Source organism: Pogoniulus pusillus, chromosome 1, assembly GCF_015220805.1.
Source record: "Pogoniulus pusillus isolate bPogPus1 chromosome 1, bPogPus1.pri, whole genome shotgun sequence".
NCBI classification, from domain to species: Eukaryota; Metazoa; Chordata; class Aves; order Piciformes; family Lybiidae; genus Pogoniulus; species Pogoniulus pusillus.
Window position 1 is genome coordinate 18,788,091 of NC_087264.1, and position 23,347 is coordinate 18,811,437.

General features: G+C 51.8%; 1 protein-coding gene across 2 annotated transcripts in view; it reads right to left on the reverse strand.

Moving 5' to 3' along the window:
- The window catches only part of MDGA2 (MAM domain containing glycosylphosphatidylinositol anchor 2), a 453,583-nt gene that overhangs the window by 262,144 nt on the left and 168,092 nt on the right, over window positions 1-23,347 (reverse strand). For both annotated transcript variants that reach the window (XM_064142804.1, XM_064142812.1), the window contains exon 2: window positions 22,566-22,705. In XM_064142804.1, coding sequence (XP_063998874.1) covers window positions 22,566-22,705 — 140 coding nt within the window. The remainder of the gene's footprint in view (window positions 1-22,565; window positions 22,706-23,347) is intronic.

The following is a 23,347-nucleotide window of genomic DNA, read 5'->3' on the forward strand; positions in this document are numbered from 1 at the left end:
TATTTCTAGACACCTTTCTGAATTAAATCTTAAAGCTCAGTGATCCAGGAACATCAGCAGGCTTTTGTCCTGGGTTGAGCTGCAGTAGAATGAATTCTGGACAGTGCTGTCACTTCCCATTTCAGAGGGAGCAATTGCTGAAGTTCAGAGCAGGACTGCACAAGGTGAACATTATGATGACAATTACACCACTTACATTATGGTATCTTGGCCTGGTTTGTGATAGAGCAGAGCTGGTTCTGGTGAATTCCCAGCCTAGGCTCTGCTCAAGGAGGCACTTTCTGAAGGTCAGGGGCAGGTTTGCACAGCCAGGAGCTGCTCCTAGCAGGGAGAAGCTGATGGTGAGAGCTCCTGCCAAGGGCTGGGCTACAGAAAGGCTCTGCCTGAGACTTCCTCCTCGGCACACCAAGAGCACTGCCACAGCTTGTGCCACACCCTGGGGGGCAAGAAGGCAGAGGTGGCATCTGTGGGGAGAAGCAGCTAGGACAGGTGACCCTCAACCACCCAACAAGGGATTTCATCCCATGGATGGCATCTTTGGAGCAAGCTGAGGGATCTTCAGGGTCAAGCCTCTTCTTCCCTGTTCAGTGTCCCAGGGGGATTCTCTCCCTTCTGCCTTCCATCCCAATCCTCATGCTCCTAAATCCAGTTCCAGAATGCAGCTCCTAAATCTGATTCCTATCCATTGCCAAGTCCAGTCAGGGACATGTCCAGTGCCTGACCCCAGCATCAGTGGTGCCATCATTGCCATCAACATTTCAGTTGGCTCTTGGTTTGTCTCCATTTCTGTTCCATAGGATTGTTCTTTCCATCCCAGCTGGTTGAATTTCTTTCCTACCTCATCAGCCTCTCTTCTCTTCTTCCCTTCTTCTTCCCTTTTGGCAGGCAGAGGGCTTCAAGGAGAGCCTCTGGCACTCTCTTGATGACCAGCCCAACCCTAACCCTTGCCAGTTTCATCTTGCCCAGGAACCAACATTCACACATGCTGAATTACACCTTCAAGTCACACTAAACTAAAAATGGGAGTGAGATCCTGAGCTTGAACTTGTTTCAGCAGTGTTGACAAGGAAAGAAGCTGACATGTTATTTTGCTTGCAAAGGGGGAAGAATAGGGATGGGGAGCAGCAGAGAGAAAAGGGAAAAGAGAAGGAATGTTGACAACAGAAGAGTTGGCAGCACAGCTGAACAGGCAGCTTGGTACAAAGTGCTATCAGCAGAACTTCAGGCCAGAAAGCATCAGCAGTTGCTGAGCACAAGTCAAGCACTGCATCAATCCCACGAGTTCCTGAACTGTATGAAACCAGAGGCATGGTCTGAAATTAACACACAGCAAGGGCTTGGTTTGGTTTCTTTCTCTTTTTCCCTTTTCAAAATACAAGCTGTTACTGTGGCAATTGAAAAACAGAAAGACCATGAAAAGAACTCCAAGAATCCAAAGTAATTCCAACAGTAGAATGTTCACTGAGAAGATCAAGGAGCAGTGTGGCCAGCAGGACAAGGGAGGTTCTTCTGTCCCTGTGCTCAGCACTGCTCAGGCCACACCTTGAGTGCTGTGTCCAGTTCTGGACTCCTCCATTCAAGAGAGATGTTGAGGTGCTGGAAGGTGTCCAGAGAAGGGCAGCAAGGCTGGGGAGGGGCCTGGAGTACAGCCCTGTGAGGAGAGGCTGAGGGAGCTGGGGGTGTGCAGCCTGCAGAAGAGGGGACTCAGGGCAGACCACATTGCTGTCTACAACTCCCTGAAGGCTGTAGCCAGGTGGGGTTGGGCTCTTCTGCCAGGCACCCAGCAACAGAACAAGGGGACACAGCCTCAAGCTGTGCCAGGGCAGGTTCAAGATGGATGTTAGGAGGAAGTTGTTGTCAGAGAGTGACTGGCATTGGAATGGGCTGCCCAGGGAGGTGGTGGAGTCACCATCCCTGGAGGTGTTGAAGCCAAGCCTGGCTGGGGCACTTAGTGCCATGGTCTGGTTGATTGGCTAGGGCTGGGTGATAGGTTGGATTGGATGAGCTTGGAGGTCTCTTCCAACCTGCTTGATTCTATGATTCTCTCCACAGCCACATACAAGCTTTTAAACAGCAAACTTCATCTAAACATGTGGAGGAAATGTCTTTATTTTCAGGATGGTAGAACCCTGGAGCAGTCTGCTCACAGAAGTTGTGGGGTCTCCCATCTGTGGAGTCATTCCAAGCCCATTTGGACATTGTGATACTGGACAAGCTGCTGTGAGTGATTCTGCTTTAGAAGAAGGGTTGGACTGGATGACCATGGAATTCTATGGTTCTATAATAACCTCCAGAGAGGTTATAATAGAATCAGAGGTCCCTTCAAAGCCCTGAGATGCTGGGATTCTTTGATTCTGTGATCAGGAAACTCCAGAAAAGTAAATACCCAGAGGCTGCAGGATTAACTACATCCATCCTGGACTCCCCAACAGAAGGACATGGAACCATTGGAGCCAGTCCAGAGGAGGCCACCAAGATGCTGAGAGGGCTGCAGCAGCTCTGCTATGAGCACAGGCTGAGAGAGTTGGGGCTCTGCAGCCTGGAGAAGAGAAGGCTTCCAGGAGACCTTGGAGTGGCCTTGCAGGATCTGAAGGGGGCTACAGGAGGGCTGGGGAGGGACTATTGACAAGGTCTTGTCATGCCAGGAGGAGGAGGAATGGGTTTAGATGGGCAGAGGGGAGATGAAAGTGGCTGTTAGGAAGAAGCTGTTTGCAGTGAGGGTGGTGAGACACTGGCACAGGTTGCCCAGGGAGGTTGTGGAGCACAGAAGGTGATCTTTGGTCACATTCTGTGCTTCTGTGCTCCACAGCCTCCCTGGAGGTGTTTAAGGAGAAGCTGGATGAGGCCTTGAGCAACCTGTTCTAGTGGGAAGTGCCCCTGTCCATGGGACAGATGATCTTTGAGATCCCTTCTGATCTAAACCATTCTGTGATTCTATGACCCTACCCAAACTACTCAAAGCATTTGACAAGAGATAGGACAAGAAACACCTGAGCTTAGTCCCAAGTTTCCATTCCAAACTGAGAGTGACAGATCCCAAAACAGCCTTTACTGCCAGGAATTAATATCTTTTCCCCCTTTGTTTAGGAGAACAAAGTACTGGCAAAGTTTCTTTGGACACTGAAGTAGCCCACGAGAAAGCTGGGAAGGAACTTTTCACAGTGGCTTGTAATGATAGGGGGAGTAGCAACAACTTTGAGCTGGAAGAGGGAAGATTTAGACTGCAGGCTAGGAACAAACTCCTTACAATCTGGGTGGTGAGACAGTGGAACAGGCTGCCCAGGGAAACTGTGGATGTGTGCTCTCTGGAGGTGACCAAGGCTAGGTTGGACAGAGCCTTGAGTAACCTGGCCTAGTGGAAGGTGTCCCTGCCTACAGGGGAGGGTTTGGAACTAGACAATCATAGAATCAGTCAGGGTAGGAAGGGACCACAAGGAGCAGCCAGTTCCAACCCCCTGCCATGGGCAGGGACACCCTACCCTAGAGCAGGCTGCACACAGCCTCAGCCAGCCTGGCCTTAAACACCTCCAGCCATGGGGCCTCAACCACCTTCCTGGGCAACCCATTCCAGCCTCTCACCACTCTCATGCTCAACAACTTCCTCCTCACAGCCACTCTGAATCTCCCCACCTCCAGCTTTGCTCCATTCCCCCCATCCTGTCACTCCTTGATAGCCCAAAAAGTCCCTCCCCAGCTTTTTAGTAAGCCCCCACAATCTTCAAAATCTCTTCCAACTCAAGCAATCCTATGAATCCACGACTCTAAAATAACACCAAAGAACAATGAAGAAAAAAAAAACAGGTCTAAGTCTCTCCTGGCACAGCTAAGAAAGCTTTTGGGTAGACATTTATTCATGGTAAAGAAACTGAGCACATGTTTGTGTCTCACTGCCTATGAGATTCCTATTCTTCTTTTCCATTCAGCACCCAAGGAGGAGAAAACGTCTGAGAAATAAAAACCAGACCCACAGTAATCACAAATAGCATCATTCATGTCTTGTGCAGCTTTCCTGGCATACCTTTAAATGACTCCCACGAGTGCCAAGGAGAAGGATCTGGGAACAGTTCCCATAGATCAAGAGAACTGCAAATAGACATTAAGAAAAAAAGAGGAGTCTGGTTCAGCTTGCAGATAGAAACTTAGTATCTTAAAAGGCCTCCTCCAACCAAAATGAGTCTCTGAAAGCAGAGTAAAAAGTAAGGAAGCCATCAGGTTTGCAGCAGCAGCAGCAACAAAGTGAGCTAATTTTCAAAGAGAAATGAAGGTACCTTGGAAAAGTGGAGTGGAATTACTAAGGTTGGGAAAGTCCTCTAAGATCATCATGTCTAAGCTTCTACCCAACGCGTGCAAGGCCACTAAACCATGACCCACATCTGTTTTCTGAACACCTCCAGGGATGGTGACTCTAACACCTCCCTGGGGAGCCTGTTCCACATTTGGGAGTATTTAACACTGGGAAAGGTAACACAGAATCATAGAATCAAACAGGTTGGAAGAGATCTCCAAGCTCAGCCAGACCAACCTAGCACCCAGCCCTGGCCAAGCAACCAGACCATGGCACTAAGTGTCTCAGCCAGGCTTGGCTTCAACACTTCCAGGGATGGTGACTCCACCACCTCCCTGGGCAGCCCATTCCAATGCCAATCACTCTCTCTGACAACAACTTCCTAACAACATCCAGCCTAGACCTCCCCTGGCACAACTTCAGACTCTGCCCCCTTGTTCTGTTGCTGGGTGCCTGGCAGAAGAGACCAACCCCACCTGGCTACAGCCTCCCTTCAGGTAGCTGCAGACAGCAATGAGCTCTGCCCTGAGCCTCCTCTTCTGCAGGCTGCACACCCCCAGCTCCCTCAGCCTCTCCTCACAGGGCTGTGCTCCAGGCCCCTCCCCAGCCTTGCTGCCCTTCTCTCAACACCTTCCAGCACCTCAACATCTCTCTTGAATTGAGGAGCCCAGAACTGGACACAGCATTCAAGGTGTAGCCTGAGCAGTGCTGAGCACAGGGGCAGAAGAACCTCCCTTGTCCTGCTGGCCACACTGCTCCTGAGCCAGCCCAGGATGCCATTGGCTCTGCTGCCCACCTGGGCACACTGCTGCCACATCTTCAGCTACTCTCTACCAGTACCCCCAGCTCCCTCTCTGCCTGGCTGCTCTCAGCCACTCTGTCCCCAGCCTGTAGTGCTGCTTGGGGTTGTTGTGGCCAAAGTGCAGAACCCTGCATTTGGCCTTGTTAAATCTCATCCATTTGGCCTCTGCCCACCCATGCAGCCTGTCCAGGTCCCTCTGCAGGGCTCTCCTACCCTCCAACAGCTCCACACCTGCACCTAACTTGCTGTCATCTGCAAACTTACTGATGCTGGGACTCAATCCCCTGCTCCAGATCATCAATAAAGATATTGAAGAGGACTGTGCCCAGCTCTGATCCCTGAGGCACACCACTAGTGCCAGCTGCCAACTGGCTGTGGCACCATTCACCACCACTCTCTGGGCCCAGCCTTCCAGCCACTTCTTGACCCATATCAATGCCAACCTATCCAAGCCAGATTTGCCTGTGAAGCCTCCTGAATGACACAAACACTCCCACCAATCCTGCTGTCACCTTGCAAACCTGCAGCAGGTGCTGCTGGGCTTTCTGCAGTAGTTTGTCTCTTTTGTACTGCAAACCCTACACCTGAGCACAATACTGCAGGGGCAAGGCAGAAAGAGAGGAGAGCCTCCAAGTGCTGGTCACACTTCTCTTCATGCATCCACCTTCAGTGGCCAGAGCTTGCTCTTGGAGTTTTCAGCCTGAAAGATTGATTTACATATATTTTTTCCCCCATATTGTCATTTTTACTTTCTTTGGCTGTTGTGCAAATTTCCTTGATTTTGCCAAAGAGTTTTTTTTTTAAAGTTAATTATGTATTTACCTAGTTAGCATAATTGTCTTCAATTATGTAATTAGAGTTCATATGTGTAATCATTTGAACATGTAATTACATCTAATTACACCATTAAAACGTGCAAGTCATAAATATCTTTATCAGTTTGATTGATAGGCACATGGGGGGGAGGGGGAATAAATCTCATGTTATTTTTATCTCCTGGACCATGAAACCTGCAAAATTAAGAGGATCCAGCCTATAATAGTGCTGTGATTACTACTGAGGACCTACTAAGACAATAAGCAAGGTGAGATCTTTCCAGCAGAGGCAGAACAAGTCAAATCACTCCAAACTAAGGAGTGAGGAGTCAGCTGGTGCTGTTAAAAAGCCACTAATAAGAATCACAGAATGATTTGGGTTGGAAGGAACCTTAAAGATCATCCAGTTCCAACTCTCCAGGCATGGGCAGAGACACCCCCCACTAAAACAGGTCACTCAAGGCTTCATCCAGCCTGGCCTTGAACACCTCCAGGGAGGGAGCAGCCACAGCCTCCATGGGCAACCTATGCCAGTGTCTCACCACCCTCACTGGAAAGAATTTCTTCCTACTCTCTGATATAAATCTCCCCCCTCTGCCAGCTCAAAGCCACTGACCCTTGTCCTATCACTGCAAGCCCTTGTAAAATGTCCCTCCCCAGCCCTCCTGCAGTCCCTTCACACATCAGAAGGTTTCCCCAGATCCTTCTCTTCTCCAGGCTTAACAGTCCCATATAGGGGAGGTGCTCCAGGCCCCTGATTACCTTTGTGACCTCCTCTGGACCTGCTCCCACAGTTCCAATGGTCTTAAAATATTACTATTTCAGTGCACTTCTTAGGATAAAGAAGCATATTCCATGCAGAAAAATAACTACACACAAGGTCATAGAATCACAGGCGGGTTTGGGTTGGAAGGGACCTTTCAAGGTCACCTAATCCACTCCCAATGCAGTCAGCAGGGATATCTGAACTAGAGCAGGGTGCTCAGAGCCCCACACAACCTGATCCAGAGTGGTTCCAAGACTGAAGCATCTAATACCTCTCTGAGTAACCTGGAACAGGGTCTCACCAGCCTCAGCACTAAAGGATTTCATCCTTCTCTCCAGTCTGCATCTCTCTCTTTTAGTTCAAACCATCACTCCTTGGCCTGTCACAACAGACCCTGCTCAAATGTCCGTCCCCAGCTTTCTGATTTGTCTCTTTAAGAACTGAAAAGCCACCACACAGGAGCCTCTCTTCTGCAGGCTGAACAACCTCAACTCTGTCAATGTGCCCTCAGAGCAGAAGGGTTTCAACCTTTTGATCATCTTCATTACCTCCTCTAGACAAGTCCATGTCTGCCCTGTGCTGAGGATTCCCCAGAGCTGGACACCACTGCAGGGGAGATCAGCCTGTTTGTTCTGCAGCTGATCAGTTGATCAGCTGCTTATTCTGATGGAACATGCTGCACTCCAGAAAGGCATTTTAAAGCTCCTTGCTCTTTTTAGCTCAATTTAAGACAACTAACATATCCTTACTTATCAAATCAGCCACACTTTTTGTTCTGTTTATCTTCATTTTGACAGCTCTTCTGTAATACAGGACCAGAATAAATACCTGCTGGGAGACCAAATGAATTGAGGACAGCAGCAGCTGACTCTTCTTTTTAATTGCTTTAGGCTGGGAAGGCAAACATTTACTCATGGATTAAAGAGTTAAGCTTATTTAAAGTTCAGCTTCTCTTCACGTTCTGATTTCTTGCCTTTACTAACATCCAGAACATCCAAACAAACCCAACCCAAAGCACAAAGAAAACCACCAACAAACAAAAAAGTACAAACAAAGAAATCCAAACTGGGAAGGGGGTGTAGAGAGGACCATAACCCAACAACTAACAGAACAAGAGCTCTTCAACACCACTTGGGACCAAGCCTCAATTACAAAGCATCCTTCAGCACAAGGCAGATGGGTCTTCCAGGCTGATAAGCTCACTCCAGCTCTCAAGAGCATCCAGGTACAAATCCTCAGGTGGATGACAGCAAAAATAAACCCATTACTACTCAGTACAGCCTCTCCCTGATGCAAGAGGCTGAAGGAGAACTCGGCCCATAATAGAATGTCCAAAACCAGCAGCACAGAGAATAAAACCCCACAGAAGGATCACAGAGGGATCTTTTAACTCTCATGCCAGAAACTCTACCACCCCCAAGGTGGTCCCCACAGATGGACTAGGTCTTATGATTTGCATTTCTATCCTTAAAATGCAAATCCAACAATTCCAAGTTACAAAGAAAAGAATCCCAGCAATGCATCTGTTGGAAGTGACCTCCGGAGATCATTCAGTCCACCCTCACTGCTCAAGCAGGGGCGCCCACAGCAGCTTGCACAGCATCACAACTGTCCAGGTGGCTTTGGAATCTCTCCAGAGAAGGAGACTCCACAGCCTCTCTGGGCAGCCTGCTGCAGGGCTCCAGCACCCTCACACCAAACAAGTCCCACATTCACAATATCCAGGTGGCTTTGGAATCTCTCCAGAGAAGGACACTCCACAACCTCCCTGGGCAGCTGCAGCAGGGCTCCAGCACCCTCATACCAAACAAGTTTCTCCTCATCTTCAGATGAAACCCCCTGGGTTCTTCTGTGCTGACACTAAGAAGTGAGCCACAGAAACAACTAAAGGCAACACTTCCAACACCCGTGGTAGAATATGACATCAGCAATTACAAAACCCCAGTCCATGAGCCTTTGGAACTGATAAATGGTTGATGTTCACCAGAAAGACCTTCCCTCACTTCTCTTTCCAGCTCCAACAGACAAGCTGTTGTGAGCAATCTCCATCCACAGCCATGAGTACCTATGGCACATTATAGAACACGACTTCATTATTTAAGATGCATAGCACCCTAATTAACACATATGATTAGTGCAGCCTCCTCTAATGACTCAGCACAGAATCCTGCCTGCATTTTATTAGTGGCTGCAAAGAAAAGTATTTTTGAGGTTCTGGTGCTTCAGCCATTAAAATACAAAAAAACCTCCCTAATAGCTCAGGTGAATGAAACAAAAACCTCAACGCGGTGCTGGCTTTGATCAGCCACAAGACAGACATAAAAGGCTCCTCTGAGGGAAAGTGAATGCTGCATTTTCTATGCTAATTGAGAACAATTCTCCTTAAGTGCTGATGTGGCTGGAGAAAAGGGTTGGTGGGGAGGAGGCTTGCAAGGATCCTAACAGCTGTTTGCCCGTCCTGTTCTCACATCCTTCTGAAAGTATCACAGTATTATTAGGATTGGAAGAGACCTCACAGATCATCAAGTCCAACCCTTTACCACAGAGCTCAAGGCTAGACCATGGCACCAAGTGCCACGTCCAATCCTGCCTTGAACAGCTCCAGGGACGGCAACTCCACCACCTCCCCAGGCAGCCCACTCCAGTGTCCAGTAACTGTACTTCTGTGAAGCATCTCAGCATCCCAGCATGGTGGGAGCTGGAAGGGACCTTTGGAGGTGGTCCAGTCTAAAGCAGGGGCGCACACGCACAGCAGCTTGCCCAGCATCACAATGCCCGGGTGGATTTTGAATCTCTTCAGAGAAGAGACACAAGGGGACACAGTCTCAAGTTGTGCCGGGGTAGGTCTAGGCTGGATGTTAGGAGGAAGTTGTTGTCAAAGAGAGTGATTGGCATTGGAATGGGCTGCCCAGGGAGGTGGTGGAGGCACCGTCCCTGGAGGTGTTCAACAAAAGCCTGGATGAGGCACTTAGTGCCATGGTCTGGTTGACTGGATAGGGCTGGGTGCTAGGCTGGACTGGATGATCTTGGAGGTCTCTTCCAACCTGCTTGATTCTATGATTCTCCCACATCTAATGGAAGATGTCCCTATACATGGGAGGGAGACTGAGCTAGACCACTTTTAAGGTCCCTTCCAACCCAAACCAGCCTATGATTATAGGATTCTGTAAAGGAGACTCCACAACCTCGCTGGGCAGCCTGCTCCAGGGCTCCAGCACCTCCTCATGGTCAGCTGGAACCTTCTGGCCCCACTGACTAGAGTCTTACTGTCACCACCCGAAGATGGATAACTTGGCAGGAGACCCCCCCTTGCTTTCCAGCTTGTCCTCGGCTGTCAGAGGGGCTGGGTGCGGCTGAGCCCAACCGGACCTCTGGTGCCACTAACTGAATGCTCTGAAGCCAGAGTTAGGCTTCAAACGGAGCCAAGTGCCCGAGTCGCTTTAATTAGCAGGCACCAGGAGCAAACACCTGGGCGGTCCGACCTGCGGGGAGCTCCTGTCCCTGTCTGGGGGAGCAGCGGCAGCTCCAAGCGACTCCCTCCAGCAGCTTTCCGGCAAACCCTCTCCAACAGCTGGAGCAGCCTGCGGCAGCAGCAGCTCCTGGCAGCTCTCAGTGGCGGATCCCGAGCAGAGCCCTGCCCGATTCCCTCCTCACAGGATCGCAGGGGCTGGAAGGGACCCACAGCGATCACTCAGCCCAAGCTCCCTGCCGCAGCAGGACCGTACAATCCAGCTCGGGTCGCACAGGAACGCATCCAGACAGGACTTGAGAGTCGTCAGAGAAGCAGACTGCACAGCCTCTGGGAGGAGCCCGTGCCAGTGCTCTGGGACCCTTACAGAAAAGAAGCTCCCACCCAATTCACCCATCAGCGGCTCTCGATAGCAGCAGCTACTGCCTAGCGGCTAACCTGCCCCCTAGCGGCTAACCTGCCCCCTAGCGGCTGACCTGCCCCCTAGCGGCTGACCTGCCCCCAGCGGCTGACCTGCCCCCTAGCGGCTGACCTACCCCCAGCGGCTAACCTGCCCCCTAGCGGCTGACCTGCCCCCAGCGGCTAACCTGCCCCCTAGCGGCTGACCTACCCCCAGCGGCTAACCTGCCCCCTAGCGGCTAACCTGACCCCAGTGGCTGACCTGCCCCCTAGTGGCTAACCTGCCCCCCAGCGGCTAACCTGCCCCCCACGGCTAAACTGCCCCCCAGCGGCTGACCTGCCCCCAGCGGCTGACCTGCCCCCGGAGGCTAACCTGTACCCAGCGGCTAACCTGTCCCCTACCGGCTGACCTACCCCCAGTGGCTAACCTGCCCCCCAGCGGCTAACCTGCCCCCTAACGGCTGACCTGCCCCCTAGCGGCTGACCTGCCCCCTAGCGGATAACCTGCCCCCCAGCGGCTAACCTGCCCCCTAACGGCTGACCTGCCCCCTAACGGCTGACCTGCCCCCTAACGGCTGACCTGCCCCCTAGCGGATAACCTGCCCCCTAGCGGATAACCTGCCCCCTAACGGCTGACCTGCCCCCTAGCGGCTGACCTGCCCCCTAGCGGCTAACCTGCCCCCAGCGGCTAACCTGCCCCCTAGCGGCTGACCTGCCCCCATCAGCTAACCTGCCCCCAGCGGCTAACCTGCCCCCTAGCGGCTGACCTGCCCCCATCAGCTAACCTGCCCCCAGCGGCTGACCTGCAGCTAACCTGCCCCCCAGCGGCTGACCTGCAGCTAACCTGCCCCCAGCGGCTGACCTGCCTTCCATCAGCTGACCTGCCCCCAGCGACTGACCTGCCCCCATCAGCTAACCTGCCCCCAGCGGCTGACCTGCAGCTAACCTGCCCCCTAGCGGCTGACCTGCCCCCATCAGCTAACCTGCCCCCAGCGGCTAACCTGCCCCCAGCGGCTGACCTGCCCCCATCAGCTAACCTGCCCCCAGCGGCTGACCTGCCTTCCATCAGCTGACCTGCCCCCAGCGACTGACCTGCCCCCATCAGCTAACCTGCCCCCAGCGGCTGACCTGCCCCCATCAGCTAACCTGCCCCCAGCGGCTGACCTGCCTTCCATCAGCTGACCTGCCCCCAGCGACTGACCTGCCCCCATCAGCTAACCTGCCCCCCAGCGGCTGACCTGCAGCTAACCTGCCCCCTAGCGGCTGATCTGCCCCCCAGCGGCTAACCTGCAGCTAACCTGCCCCCCAGCGGCTGACCTGTCCCCACCAGTTGACCTTCCCTGGCAGCTGACCTCTCCTAGCGGCTGACCTGCCCCCACCAGCAACTCCTCCCTGGCAGCTGAGCCCCCAGCAGCGGCTCGCAGCCTGCCGCCCTGTGGTGCCTCTTACCGCTTGACACCGCTGCTAAAAATAGTGCCCAGCCCCGATCCAGCAGCTCAGCGCACGACCGGAGCGCTCTCAACTTGCTCCCTCTGCCGACCCCACCGGCAGGGGGTCCGATGGGTGCCAAGGACGACGCCAGGGGGGCAGGGTCAGCCTTCCCTCTGCCTCAAAGAAGTCTCTCAACATTGCTGAGCCACATCTATAGTAATCTCCGACCCTTTACACCTATCTCTTGCTGTGCGTGGAGGAGATCTCATCTCCAGTTGTTCTCCAGGCTCAACTGCCTCAGGTCACAATCAGAATCAAGCAGGTTGGAAAAGACCATCAAGGTCACCGAGCCCAACCCATCTAACACCTGCTAACTAACTAACCCATGGCACTAAGTGCCTCATGCAGCCACCTCTTAAACACCTCCAGGGATGGAGACTCCACCACCTCCCTGGGCAGCCCATTCCAATGCCAATCACTCCTGCTCTGAAGAACTTCCTAACATCCAGCCTGAACCTGCCCTGCCACAGCTTGAGGTTGTGTCCCCTTGTTCTGTCCCTGGGTGCCTGGCAGAAGAGACCAACCCCACCTGGCTACAATCTCCCTTCAGGGAGTTGTAGACAGCAATGAGCTCTGCCCTGAGCCTCCTCTTCTGCAGGCTGCACATCCCCAGCTCTCTCAGCCTCTCCTCACAGGACTCTGCTCCAGGCCCCTCCCCAGCCTTGCTGCCCTTCTCTCAACACCTTCCAGCACCTCAACATCTTTCTTAGATGGAACGGCCCAGAACTGGACACAGCACTCAAGGTGTGGCCTGAGCAGTGCTGAATACAGGGGCTGAAGGACTGCCCTGGTCCTGCTCAGGTCTCTCAGCCTTTCCTCCTTACAGAGATGTTTCAGGCCTTTCAGCATCCCTGTAGCTTCCATTTCATTCACAGATTTCATTGAGTTAGAAGGGACTCTCAAAGGTCATGCTGTCCAACTCCCCTGCAGTGAGTAGGACATCTCCAATGAGATCAGGCTGCCCAGGGCCATGTCAAATCTGAAATCTTGAATGTCTCCAGGGATGAAGCCTCAAACACATTCCTGGGAAAACTGTTGAAGTATTTAACCACTCTCCTTGGAAGGAAATTCCTCCTACGTCCAACCTAAACCTACCTTGGTCCAGTTTCAAAACACTGCCCCCATCCTATCCCTGTCTCTGAACTGGGGAGAGCCCAAAACTGGACTCAGTACTCCAGCTGTGAATTCACTGGGGCAGAAGAGAGGAGAACATCCCTTGACGTGCTGCCTGCTGGTGATTTCACAGGTCTCTCCTCAGCTCATGGGAAGGCTTTACAGGTGTTCAGCAAACACCTGACAAACCCCACGCTGACTCATGACTCAATTACCCTGGATTTCATGCTTAAAAAAAACCCAACTCATAAAAGTTTGACTCAATCCAGCTCCCATTTAGCTTTCACAGGTGGGTATTTCCAGCCTTCTTCAGCATACAAATGAAAACAAGATTAACATTCACATCCCCATTTTGCTGCTCAGACTACCAAGAGTTTATTTGATGTTTTCTCCCTGTAGTAAACCATTTGAATTCACACCTCCAATGCAGATGCATTTGGTGCTCACCACAACCCTCCCCTGCTCTGTCTGACAAGAGAAAGATGCACAATGTGTGCACCAGTACTTCTGAGCTGCCACCTGTTGGAAAGCAGCTCCACAAGGGACCTGGGACTGCTGGTGGACAAGTTCTGCATGAGCCAGCAATGTACCCTCCTAGGGTGAGTGAAGAAGACTGTGACCAGCAGGTCAAGGGAGGATCTCTTTCCTATCTACTCTGCCTTAGGGAGGCCACAGATGGAGGACTTGGTCTAGTTTTGGGGTCCCCACTTCAAAAGGCACAGGAAACTACAGGAGAAGGTCCAGTGGAGGCCAGAAAGATGCTGAGGGGCCTCAGTGAGCAGGAAAGGCTGACAGACCTGGGGCTGTTGAGCCTGGAGAAGAGCTACCTTAGATGAGATCTTCTCAATGCTCAGCAAGTGCTAAAGGACCCATGAGGGGCAAGAGGATGAAGCCAGACTTGTCAGTTGTTGCCAAGCAACAAGACAAGAGGCAATGAGCACAAAGTGGAACCCAGGAAGTTCCATCTGAACAACAGGAGAAGTGAATGAAGGTCTTTCTGGTGAACATCAACCATTTATCAGTTCCAAAGACTCGTGGACTGGGGTTTTGTAATTGTCAATGCTATATTCTGCCACAGGTGTAGGAAATGTTGCTTTTAGTTGTTTCTGGAGTTCACTTCTTGATGTCAGTACACAGAGGAACCCAGGAGTTCCATCTGAAGACAAAGGGAAACTTGTTTGGTGTGAGGGTGCTGGAGCCCTGCAGCAGGCTGCCCAGAGAGGTTGTGGAGTCTCCTTCTCTGGAGAGATTCCAAAGCCACATGGATATTGTGAGTGTGGGCAAGATGCTGTGGGTGTCCCTCTATGAGCAGTAGGGTTACAGTGAATGAGCTCCAGAGATCCCTTCAAACCCCACCAGGCTGTGACAAGGAACATGTAATCTCAGACAGTCCCTACTTGTCTAGAAGATGCTGCTGCTTTTGACTGCTTTGGCCTAAATGCAGGTTGGACATGAGGAACAATTTCTTCCCCAAAAGGGGTGTCAAGGCCCGGGCCAGGGTGCCCTGGCAGTAGTGGAGGTTCTGTTACTGGAGAGATTTAAAAGTTGTGGAAATGTAGTGATGCAGGACATGGTTTAGTGGAGGACTTGGCAGTATTGGGTATGACTTGATGATCTCAAAGGTCTCTTCCAACTGAAAGGCTTCATTATCCCCAGTGGTCCTCTACAGCCCAGGGAAAGCATCTGTGTGGCTTGGAGCAACTCTTTTTCTTAGAGTGAGATTCCAAACAGGCAGCAGGGTGAGAATGGCTTTGAGTTGGAAGGGACCTCCAGAAGTCATCTTGTCCAACCCACCTACAGTGAGCAGGGACAGCTGCAACTGGCACCAAGCTCAAGAAGCAGAAGGTATCTCCTAGCAGGCTCTCAGCTGCCTGGAGAGTATCTACTTGTTGACAAGTGGCCATCAGCACAGCACTCCACTCCTACAAGCAGAAAGAAAACAGAACAAAAACAGAGGCAGGGGAGAAGATTTTGGAGCTTCCAAAAGCAAATCCTCCCATGCACTTCTCTCCAGGGGAGCCAGTCTCTCTGCCACCCTCTTCATGTGCAGGTCTCAGCTTCTTGATTGCAAGGGGCCAAAATGACATCGTCTGATAGCACTGCATAGGTGAAGGGTGTCAAAAGGATGTGAGGGGAAGAAAGATGCTGTGGTCGTGCAGAAGAAAGCCTCAGTCCCCACCAGAATAGTAGGCAAGAGATATATTGGTTGAAAGACATCTTTAGGATCATCAAATCCAACCATTAACCCTGCACTGGGAGGTTATGAGATAAAAGCTCCATCCCTTCACAGGCTGTGCAGGAGAGTATCAACAGTGTAAAGAGAATTGCCACCCACCAGCTACATACAGTAGCAACCAACTGTCCTGGTTGAAGCTAAACCCAGAACTGGTTCTGGTCAGGACTCATTGTCTTGTGAAAATTTGCTTCTCTTAATCAGTGTCCTGGTTTGAGCTGGGGCAGAACTAATTCTGGGCAGTGTTGTGAGTTCCCAGCTCAGGCTCTGCTCACTGAGGCACTTTCTGACGGTCAGGGCAGGGTTGTACAGCCAGGAGCTGCTTCTAGCAGGGAGAAGCTGATGGGGAGAGTTCCTGCCAAGGGCTGGGCTGCAGAGAAGCTCTGCCTGAGACTTGTTCCTCTGCACACCAAAGGCACTGCCACAGCTTGTGACACACCGTGGGGGGCAGGAAGGCAGAGGTGGCACCTGTGGGGAGGAGTGGCTAGGACAGGTGAGCCTTAGCTTCACACAGGGGTTTGGACTGTATCTCATGCATGGTTTGCATCTTCAGGAGCAAGGGGAGGGGTCTCTAAGGTCAAGCCTTTTCTTCCCTGGTCAGTATCCCACCAGGACTCTGTCCCTTCTGCCTTCCACTCCAATTTGTGCACTCCCGAATCCAGTTCCAGAATCCAGGTTCTGAGTCCAGTTCCCATGTGCTAATGAGATGAGTCTGGGACTTGTCCAGTGCCTGCACTAGCATCAGTGGTGCCAAAGGTGTACTTCATTACTGTAAGCATCACAGAGCACTGAAATAGGCTCCCCAGGGAGGTTGTGCAGAGTCCTTTGGAGACTTTCAAGACCTGTCTGGATGCATTCTTGTGCAAGCTGCACTAGATTATATGTTCCTGCTTTGGCAGGGAGGGTGGTCTCAAAGGTCTCCAGAGGCTCCTTCCAAACCCTAACAGCCCGTGATGCTGTCATCATTGCCATCAAGGCTTAGGCTGGCTCTTGGTTTGTGTCTCTGCTTCATGGGATTGTTCTTCTTTCCCTCCCCCTTGGTTGATTTTCTTTCCCAGCCCATCAGTCTCTCTTCCCTTTTTCCTTTCTCTTCCCTTTGGGAAGGCAGAGGGCTTCATGGAGATTCTCTGCCAACCCTCTGGTGGCCAGCCCAGCCCTGATCTTTGACATCCAGAACTGCGATGAATGGAACCAAAGTTTGTGCTGCTCTTTGGCATTAGGTATGTTGGAGAAAAGCACCAAGAAAGGTATGAAAGAGAATGAGAGTGGATGTAAAATCATCAAGAATCAGAATCAGATACACAGGGACATACCTGAAGGGTTTCAAAGCTGTGGATAGGAGGTGCTGAGGGACATGGTTAAACGGTGATCTGCCCCTACTGGATTAATGGCTAGACATGATGGTCCTAAAGGTTTCTTTCAGCCAGAACTGTTCTATTTCAGGAGTGGTAAATTGTGTGCACCACAGTGCCCAGACACTCTGCTGCCTTCTTGTCCTTCTCATGACAACATGCATGGCTGAAATCTAGGAGGAATGGATCACAGAATCATAGAATGGTTAGGTTGGAAGGGATCTCAAGGATCATCAAGGCAGGGGCACCTCCCACTAGAACAGGTCACTCAAGGCCTCATCCAACCTGGCCCTGAACACTGCCAGGGAGGTTGTGGAGCACAGAAGATGATGAAAGGTCACATTCTGTGCTCCACAACCTCCCTGGGAAACCTGTGCTAGTGTCTCATCACTCTCACTGCAAACAACTTCTTCCTAACAGCCACTTTCAATCTCCCCTCTGTCACTTTAAACCCATTCCTTCTTGTCCTGCCATTACCAGACCTTGCCAATAGCCCCTCCCCAGCCCTCCTGGAGCCCCCTTCAGATACTGGAAGGCCACTCCAAGGTCTCCTGGAAGCCTTCTCTTCTCCAGGCTGCACAGCCCCAACTCTCTCAGCCTGTCCTAGGAGAGCTGCTGCAGCCCTCTCAGCATCTTAGTGGCCTCCTCTGGACTGGCTCCAACACTTCCATGTCCTTCTTGTGTTGGGGGCTCCAGAACTGCACCCAGGACTCGAGGTGGGGTCTGAGGAGAGCAGAGCCAAGGGGCAGAATGCCCTCCCTTGCCCTGCTGCAGCCCAGCACAGGGTTGCTGTCTGGGCTGCACTCACACTGCAGGCTCATGTTGAGCTTTTTATCACCCCAGACCCCCAGATCCTTTTCCTCAGGGCTGCTCTCAGCCATTCCCCACCCAGGCTGGAGCTGTGCTCAGGATTACACCCACCCAGGCAGTTGGATGCTTTCTGTTATTTTTTTCTTTCATGCCAGCCCTCCTGTGTGTTTTAGCAAAGTGCAGGTTCAGTCCCTTTTTGTCTTTTCCAGGCATTGCTTTTAACTCTCTGATCAATTGATGTTGTTCTGTAAGGGGCTGATGACTTGAATGTGGCACTTTGTGATCTGCTCCAAGTCATCTTGAAATGATGCTGCTCTATTGGGGCCTCTCTTTGAACACATTTCTTCAGATTTCTTCTTTACTGACTCCCCAGTACATGCCTCAAAATGTTCCTTATGATTAGTTACACGCAGGTGGAGGTGGGGAAATTCACCTCTTCAGAGTGCTGGTTGCATATCAAAAACTGGAATCTGGTCTGAAATTTGGGTTCAAAGTTGTTGACGTCTCATTGGCATCAGTGAGGTCTTGGTGGAGAAGAATGGAAGGTCACAGGAGTTATTGCCAAGGCAAAGGAATGTTAGAATCACAGAATTGTTTTGGTTACAAGAGACCTTTAAGGTCACCAAGTCCAGCAACAGTTGCTAACCCAGCACTGCCAGGTCACCACTAAACCATGTCCCTTGGCACCACTCACAAACAGCTTTGAAACCCCTCTCAGAATGAGGACTGCACCACTGCCCTTGCCAGCCTGGGATGGGTCTTAACAGCTGTTCTGGGAGAAGAAATTGTTCCTCATGTTCACCTTAAATCTCCCCTGGGTTCAACTTGAGGCCATTCCCATCAATTGTTCTTTGGGAGGAGAAATCATCAAAAATTAGGCTCACTGATTAGACAGAAAGCTCTGAGCACTCCAATCCATCACTGCATGTCTGCTTGTCATCCCAGGCATGGAAGTGACCTCTGGAGATCATTCAGTGACACCAAGCTGTGTGGTGCAGCAGACAGGCTGGAGGGCAGGGATGCCATCTAAAGAGACCTTGACAGGCTGGAGAGGGGGGCACAAACCAAGCTCAGGAGCTACAACAAGACCAAGTGCATCTGGGTCAAGGCAATCCCAAACACAAATCGAGGCTGGGCAGTGAGTGGCTGGAGAGCAGCCCTGAGGAGAGGGACATGGGGGTGCTGGTGGACAAGAAGCTCAACAGGAGCCAGCAGTGTGCACTTGCAGCCCAGAAAGCCAAGCAGAGCCTGGGCTGCAGCAGCAGAAGTGTGGCCAGCAGGGCCAGGGAGGTGATTCTCCTCCTCTACTCCACTCTGATGAGACCCCACCTGGGGTACTGCATCCAGTTCTGGAGCCCCCATTACAAGAGGGATGTGGAGATGCTGGAGTGTGTCCAGAGCAGGGCCAGGAGGATGCTCAGAGGGCTGCAGCAGCTCTGCTGTGAGCACAGACTGAAAGAGTTGGGGCTGTGCAGGCTGCAGAAGAGGAGGCTCCCAGGTGACCTTCTTGTGACCTTCCAGGATCTGAAGGGGGCCTCCAAAAAAGCTGGGGAGGGACTTGTTAGACTGTCAAGGAGTAACAGGAGTGGGGGGAATGGAGCAGAGCTGGAGGTGGGGAGAGTCAGAGTGGAGGTGAGGAGGAAGTTGTTGAGCATGAGAGTGGTGAGAGGCTGGAATGGGTTGTCCAGGGAGGTGGTTGAGGCCCCATGGCTGGAGGTGTTTAAGGCCAGGCTGGCTGAGGCTATGTGCAGCCTGCTCTAGGGTAGGGTGTCCCTGGGCATGGCAGGGGGGTTGGAACTGGCTGCTCCTTGTGGTCCCTTCCAACCCTGACTGATTCTATGATTCAGTCCAATCCCCCTGCTGAAGGAAAGTCACCTAGAGAACATTGCCCACAATCACAGTGTCCAGGTGGGTTTGCAGTCCCTCCAGAAGATTACCTATGAGGTCACAGTGCAGCATTTGAGATCTCACAGTTATTCATCATTTGCAGCATTCCTCTGCACAACACTCATCTATTAAATGCACCATTAGTTGCCATAGAAACTAATTTCCCTTGATTAATGTTTCAAAATGCCACATCCATGCCCAGGTGAAGCTAACGGTGGGTGGGCAGATGCAGCTCTTTTGTCATTAATTGCTGCTTTCAAGATTTTAGCCACAGGTTGGCCTGGATTTTTAAACACAAAGTACCTTTGCTGGTTGGGAATCATAGAATCAACCAGCTTGGAAGAGACCTCCAAGACACAGAATCCTAGAATGGCTTGAGTTGGAAGGGATCTTAAAGATCTTCATGATGAGCCCTTTTCTGTCTGTTGCTGGTCCAAGGCTCGTGTCTGGGTGGTTGGAGCTCACTGTGTGCCCCTTGATGAGATCAGTTGCAGTGTCACCCTTTGAATCCATCCTTTTGCCAGATGTTAGCCCAGGAGCTGACTGTTGTGCTGCACCTACGACCAGAGGTGTGCAGGGATGTACTACAGCCACTTCTGTCATGGAAACAAGCTATTGTCAAAGCTCAGGGCTGGCCACCAGAGGCATGTCAGAGGTTCTCCAAGAACCAAGGCAGAGACATCCCCAAGGGAAGAGGAAAGGAGAGGAGAGAGACTGATAGGATGGGAAAGAAACTCAACCAAGTGGGATGGAAGGAAGAACAATCCCATGATGGGAAACAAAGAGACACAAACCGAGAGCCAAGCCAAACCTTTATGGCAGTAACAACACCATTGATGCTGGGAGCAGGCACTGGGCAGATCTCAAACTGGACTCAGCAGCAAATGGGAACCAGAGTTCAGTTGAGGCTCACCTGTCCTGGCCACTCCTCTACGCAGTGCCACCTCTGCCTTCCTGCCCCTCAAGGTAGGGCACAAGCTGTGGCAGTGCCCTTGGTGTGCAGAGGAACAAGTCTCAGGCAGAGCCTCTCTGCAGCCCAGCCCTTGGCAGGAACTCTCCCCATCAGCTTCTCCCTGCTAGGAGCAGCTCCTGGCTGTACAACCCTGCCCTGACCATCAGAAAGTGCCTCAGTGAGCAGAGCCTGAGCTGGGAACTCACAGCAGTGCCCAGAGTTAGTTCTGCCCCAGCTCAAACCAGGACACTGATTAAGAGAAGCAAAATTCCACAAGGCAGCGAGTCCATGGGATTGCAGCTCCCATGTGTCAGCACAGAAACTTCCAATGCAAAAAGCTATAAAGTCTTAGGCCATCTTTTTTTTTTCCTTTTTAACTTTCTGGAGCACTAAAATGGAATAAAAATTTAATAGGAAGGTCATAAAAAGGCTAATGTTCAAACACAGCCCTGCCAAGCTTCCTGTGTTTTGCTGCAGAATCACACATCTGAGGCCACCAAAACTATTCCCCTGCTTTTGGGCAATTAATCAGCACGAAATTTTGTGGCTCTTGGAGAGCTTAAACAAGCTCAAAAGTGGAGATCAAGAGTGGAGGCCAAGATTGCTGCCTGATAAAGAATCATAGAATCAAGCAGGTTGGAAGAGACCTCCAAGCTCATCCAGCCCAACCTAGCACCCAGCCCTATCCAGTCAACCAGACCATGGCACTAAGTGCCCCAGCCAGGCTTGGCTTCAACACCTCCAGGGACAGCAACTCCACCACCTCCCTGGGCAGCCCATTCCAATGCCAATCACTCTCTCTGACAACAACTTCCTCCTAACATCCAGCCCAGACCTCCCCTGGCACAGCTTGGGACTGTGTCCCCTTCTTCTGTTGCTGGGTGCCTGGCAGAAGAGCCCCACCCCACCTGGCTACAGCCTCCCTTCAGGCAGTTGTAGACAGCAATGAGGTCTGCCCTGAGCCTCCTCTTCTGCAAGCTGCACACCCCCAGCTCCCTCAGCCTCTCCTCTTAGGGTTTGTGTGGAGGAAAATCGATAAACCCAAAATCAACTTTCTATCCCAAATCCCAGAAGAGAAAATAGAGATTTCCATGGAAAACATAAATCAGCCATGTTGACAGGATCACAGGACGTTAGGGGTGGGAAGGGATCACACAGCCCAACCTATAACCCTTCTCTACAAGATTGATCTTAAATCATATAGAACCATAGAATGGTTTAGGTTGGAAGGGACCTCAAAGCTCAATTTCAACCTCCTGCCATAGGCAAGGACACCTCCCAGTAGAACAGGTCGCTCAAGGCCTCATCCAACCTCACCTTGACCTGTGCCAGTGTCTCACCACCCTCACTGCAGACAACTTCCTAACGTCCACTTTCTATTTTCCCTCTGCCAGTCCAAACCCACTGCCTCCTGTTCTGTCATTACATGACCTTGTCAATAGTCCCTCCCCAGCCCTCCTGTAAGTCTCTAAGCACCACATCTGAACCCTCCTTAAGCACATCCAAGCTGGGTGACTCCACCACCTCCCTGGGCAGCTCATTCCAGTCCCTGACCACTCTCTCCAGGAAAAAACTTCTTCCTAATGTCTAATCTAAATCTCCCCAGGCTCAGTTTTAGGCCATTTCCTCTTGCTTTGTTCCCAACTACCTGTGAGCAGAGCCCAGCAGCAGCCTCTCCACAATGTCCCTTCTTCAGGTAGCTGTAGACAGCAATGAGGTCTGCCCTCAGCCTCCAGTTCCTCACACTACCCATCCCCAGCTCCCTCAGTCTCTCCTCATCAGATTTATTCTCCAGGCCCCTCCCCAGCTTCATTGCCCTCCTCTGGACTCACTCCAGCACCTCCACAGCTCTCTTGCAGCCCTTCTCCATTTTCATTGCCCACCTCTGGACTCACTCCAGCACCTCCACAGCTCTCTTGCATTGCAGTGCCCAAAACTGAACACAGCACTCGAGGTGCTCAACAGAGCTGAGCCCAAGGGCACAGTCCCCTCCCTGCTCCTGCTGGGCACAGCATTTTCAATCCCAGCCAGGCTGTTATAGGCCTTCTTGGTGAAATGTAATGCTGATGTCTACCCTGCTGCACCTGTTTGTCCCTCAGAAGAAGATGAAGCCAACATCTCAAAGACCAACAGAGCAGAAGGAAGATGTGGCGAGAGCAGCCAGCTGCCAGTGGGCATGGTGAGGGCTCACCTGTGGTCGAGGATGGCCAGTGACGAGGCAGGTCAGCTCCAGGGTCTCTCCCTCACGGATGGTGTAGACCCTCTCTGAGTATCGTTCCTCCTCGATGTTGCAGGCCAGGCCTGAGTGCACGATCCGCACTGTGGGGGGAGCTGCAAGAAATAGAAAGACAAAGCAGGTGAGCATCACGGAACGGCAGCGCCCTGCAGGGACATCAGCAGAGCATCCAGACCAACCCCTTGCTACAGAAGCGTCTCCTACAGCAGGTTGCTCAGCATCACAGTGTCCAGGTGGGTTTAGGATCTTTTCAAGAGAAAGATAAATCAAATCACAGAGTGTCAGGGGCTGGAAAGAACCTGGGAAGCTCATCCAGTCCAGCCTCCCTGCCAGAGCAGGATCTCCTAGAGCAGATCACACAGGAACACGTGCAGGCAGGTTTGGAATCTGTCCAGAGATGGAGACTCCACACTCCCTCTGGGCAGCCTCTTCCAGTGCTCTGTCACCCTCACACTCAAAAAATTCCTCCTCAGGTTCACATGGAGCTTCCTCTGCCTCAGCTTCCACCCAGTGCCCCTTGTGCTGTCCCTGGGCATCACCCAGCAGAGCCTGGCTCCAGCCTCCTGCCACTCACCTGCACATCTTGATAACCACTGCTGAGGTCACCTCTCAGTCTCCTCCTCTGCCAGCAGCACAGCCCCAGCTCCCTCAGGCTCTCCTCCTAACAGAGCTGTTCCATTCCCTTCATCAGCTTTGTGGCTCTGTGCTGGACTCTCTCAAGCACTTCTATGTCCCTC